General features: G+C 54.2%; 1 protein-coding gene across 1 annotated transcript in view; it reads left to right on the forward strand.

Moving 5' to 3' along the window:
* LOC113215360 (hemicentin-1) overlaps positions 1-3,890 on the forward strand; it is a 479,462-nt gene that overhangs the window by 429,438 nt on the left and 46,134 nt on the right. The window contains exon 9 of the mRNA XM_052273338.1: positions 2,352-2,530. Coding sequence (XP_052129298.1) covers positions 2,352-2,530 — 179 coding nt within the window. The remainder of the gene's footprint in view (positions 1-2,351; positions 2,531-3,890) is intronic.

The following is a 3,890-nucleotide window of genomic DNA, read 5'->3' on the forward strand; positions in this document are numbered from 1 at the left end:
CGGGGCGGCCCACTCGAAGACAACGCCCCGCTAGGCTGGGGGCCGCGGCCCGAGGGGGGGAAAGGGAGAGAGGAGGGGAGGCAATGGACCGGAAATGAAGCGTCTTATCTTCGCTGAGGTTGCAGCAACGTCGAAGTTTCCGATGTCGGTCCTCTCTGCAGCCAGCTCGGGCCGGGACGAGCCGAGCCCAGCCGCGGCCATGATACCGCGCGCAGCTTCTTGTTCGCGGGATAAAATCGCTGATTGATGAGGGAAGAACAAGGGGAGGGTGGGGGGCCTCGCGCGGGGTGGGCCCGCCCGCCCGGCGGAGAGTGGAGGAGAGGAGAGGATACTACATTCAATTTTTCAAAAAGTTTTCGTGCCGGAGACCTCCGCGGAAGTGCAGGGCGATGACTAAAAGATGAGCCTGGCGGATTGTGACGTATGGCGGTGACTGCCTCCCCGTTTGCGATGCACATCCGCGCGAGTGCGGCCGAGCAGACTCAAAGTGCCGGCGGAACTTATGATTTTCCCGGAAAGTGTCCAGAGCAGGGCGCTCTTGAAACTTATATTTCTCTTATTCGTCTTTTCAGATAGCCATTTCCCGCTGTCTTGGAGGAGATCGCGCTGGTGGTACCGCGGCGGTGCCCGGCTCGCTGGCGGTGACCCCGCGGGGGAGACCCTCCCGCTCCGATGCGGGTGGAAGCGATGCGGCAGTTGGAAAGGTCGCCGATGATGTCCGGTTGAGTGAGTGCCCCGCTCCCGCTCCGCCCCGCCGATGACTAAGACCTCCCGGAGGTCGCTCGATGGCGGAGGGTGCGGGGCTGGGGCCTCGGCGAGGGGGTGGGGGAGGGCGGCCCGGAAGGGCGTAGTAAAAAGATGGGGAATCGCAGTGCCGGGGTCGGCCGATGCATGTCGCCGATCTGGTCGGTTTTATCGTCGTAGGCTAGCGGAAATTTGGGGCGCCTGTGTGGGCGGGAGCAGCGGAGTACCGTCGGGACTGGGATGGGGGTTCTATTGGGACCTATGAGGTCCTATCGGGTCCTATTGAGGCCCCGGCGGGCGCAGGTCCACGGGGCGCACCGGCGACCCGAACGGTTTGGCCTCGGGGGATCACCTCCGTATGGGAGTGTGTGGGTGAGTGGGATGGCGTGGGTGAGAAATGTCCGGAAAGACGCGGGAGGGAGAGGACAAAGGAGCAACCGGAAACAGAGAGAGGGACCGGGGAGGTGAGGGCGGGGCGGGGTGGGACTGCACGTACCCCGACAACCACCTGGATGTGTGTCGCAGCGCCGCAGCGTGAACTTGCTGCTGCCGCGGAGTTGCCAATGACTTGACTGTTTGAATGACTTTGCGTGTGCAGCAGGCGGCGCGCGTGGGGGTCGTGCTCATGGTTCCCGACGTGTTGTGCAGGAGGTTGTGTGCGGGAGAAAGGAAGGGAGAAGGGGTGGGGGGGTAGCGCCCCATTTACCCTTCACAGAAAGAAGAGTGAAGAGTGTAATTCGAATATACCGTCTTACATACTAAATGGTAACACTTTTCGAACGTCCGTTTGTCCTTTCTTTTCTTTCTCAGGAAGGGTGAGCTGCCCTTACCCCTCCGCCCCCTACCCCCCTCGTCTTTCTCACTCCCACCCGCTCCCCCTTCATCCTTCCCCTCTCTCCCATGGGGGTTGTTTGTCGTGTCTCACCGCTACAAGTTGAGTTGTCGGTTCCTCAATAATACTCCAAACTCTCTGCGTCGGCATTGTTTCGGTCGCTCCGATTGTCATAGTCGGGGTCCGTAGCGCGCGCCAGGCGGGGCGGGCGGGCGGCACTTCGCAGGACCCTCCTCCCCTCCTCCCCTCTCACTCCCTATATCCCCGCTCGCGCTTTGCCCTCCCCCTCCCCCCTCCTCTCTGCGCAACAAGGAGTCGCCTTAATGTGATTTCCATGTTTGCCTGGAGTGGGGGAGGGGATAGGGGAGTTGCCGTTTCCAGGTGAGCTTTGGAGCGGCAAGTTAGAGCGAAGGCCCTTATATGGTATTAGCTGCTATTGCACACCCTGTGAGGAAAAACAAATTGTGAAACATAATTAATTAGTGAACCAAGTCAAACGCGAAAATACTAGTGACCACTAGACTCAACTACTACCTAGCATGTTTCAGTTTCAGTGGGAAAGTAGTTTTGAGATTCTAGTTTAAATGTGAATATTTGAGTTTTAGTTTTTGAACAGTGTCAATAGACCATTATTGGTACCATTAAGTTGTGCTTGTTTTTCTTTTACATTCGATTTGGTATTCTTATCTTTTATGCTTATCCGTTAGTTTCACGCTGTTGCCAGTAGGTCAGTAATTGCAACTGTAGTCACGTTCATGTATTGTGTGCCCTGCAGTCCGACGGCACGCACGATACCGTGAGCGAGCTGGTGTTCACCGCGACGCGCTACGAGAACGGCGAGTCACTGACATGCGAGGGCACCAACGAGGTCCTGCAGCAGCACAGCGAGCCACCCATGAGGAAGACCGTCGCGCTGGAGGTCATGTGTAAGTACCCAGAGAATGTTACAGCCATGTTAATGTGTGGATCGAGATCAAAGACACCGCCGAATACGATAAATAATCATTAAAATAATATGGCGGGGGAAAACTTTTTCGATGAAATCGTTCGACCATCCCGCTCTCTCTCACTGCGTGTGTGGAGAGAAATGAGTTCAGGTAGGCCTGCCCGCGTGCCGCCAATAAATTTTTCCCGCGCAACTAATTTTGACAGTGGAGTATAGTGGGACGTGGGGGTCTTTGTCAGCGCTTTAATCGCCCGGAACGCGCCGACCGACTTTACCTGTGCGGGGGGTCCAGCTAAAACTCTACACCACAAAAATGTACGTCGAAATGTAACGTTCAAAACATATAAACGTTAGAGTTAAAATTAATCCTGATAATTATCATTATTGTGTACATTGACGTGTACCGCGTCGTACGCCCGCGCACCGGTCGATCAACAATATTTAATATTCGGCGTGGGATCTTGGGTCCGTTGCTCGGTTACTGCGTTGTTTGGTCTGATCCCGCAAACATTGCGCACCGCGATTGTTTCCATTTCGTTGGGATCTGCTCGGCATTAAGGGATCATCCACTCTCCTGGCGAAGGGACCGTGATATCGGAAGGGGAGGTGGAGCGGTAGAGCAGCGGGAGTTGAGAAGGGTTTCGGCCGAGAATGAGAGAGGGGGCCAATGAGGGGGAGTCGCATCACTGAACCTCCTGTTTTGCAACGTTCTTCTTTTTTATGGTAAATGAAAAGTATTACAACCAAAATGTTTTCAATTACCCTTGGTTTAAACTTATAAAGGGAAATGTCTGCAAACTTATTTGCTGTTTAGTTGTTTGTCGTAGAATAAATTGGATAGCAAATTGGTGCATTACACTAAAAAAAGGAAGAAATTCCTCTTCGTGAGTGTGGCGCCGGCGGCTGGGTCTTTTGGCTTTATGACGTCGGTTAAAAGAGTGGCGCAAGTTTTCTCGTTTTGAAACAAAATGTGCCGCGCCGCCGTAAAACGTTGCGCGCGCGCGTGTATGTGTGTGCGAAATTATTTTTGCCACAACGCCAAGGCGCACTGCGTAGACCGTGCAAGCCCCATATATTTAGTTAATCGTGCGTCGTCGTCCGGGAAACCCTTACCATATAGAAAGCACCACCGCGACGAACAGAATGGACGGGAAATGGTTCGATTACAGTAAAGCAGAAGAGTTTCATGGGAAGGAAGAAGTCCGGAAGCGCCAGTAGCAAAGGCTCTCTGGTGTTTGTGAATCATCCACGCTGAAATTGGAATTGCCCCCTTCCTCCCTACCCCTATTTCTCTTACCCCTACTGTCTTCCTTTCGTCGCCTTCCCTTATTTGCTGAGTTTATAACAAGTACACCTTTCATAATGATT

The sequence above is a fragment of the Frankliniella occidentalis genome, unplaced genomic scaffold (assembly GCF_000697945.3).
Source record: "Frankliniella occidentalis isolate FOCC.00 unplaced genomic scaffold, Focc_3.1 Scaffold7, whole genome shotgun sequence".
NCBI classification, from domain to species: Eukaryota; Metazoa; Arthropoda; class Insecta; order Thysanoptera; family Thripidae; genus Frankliniella; species Frankliniella occidentalis.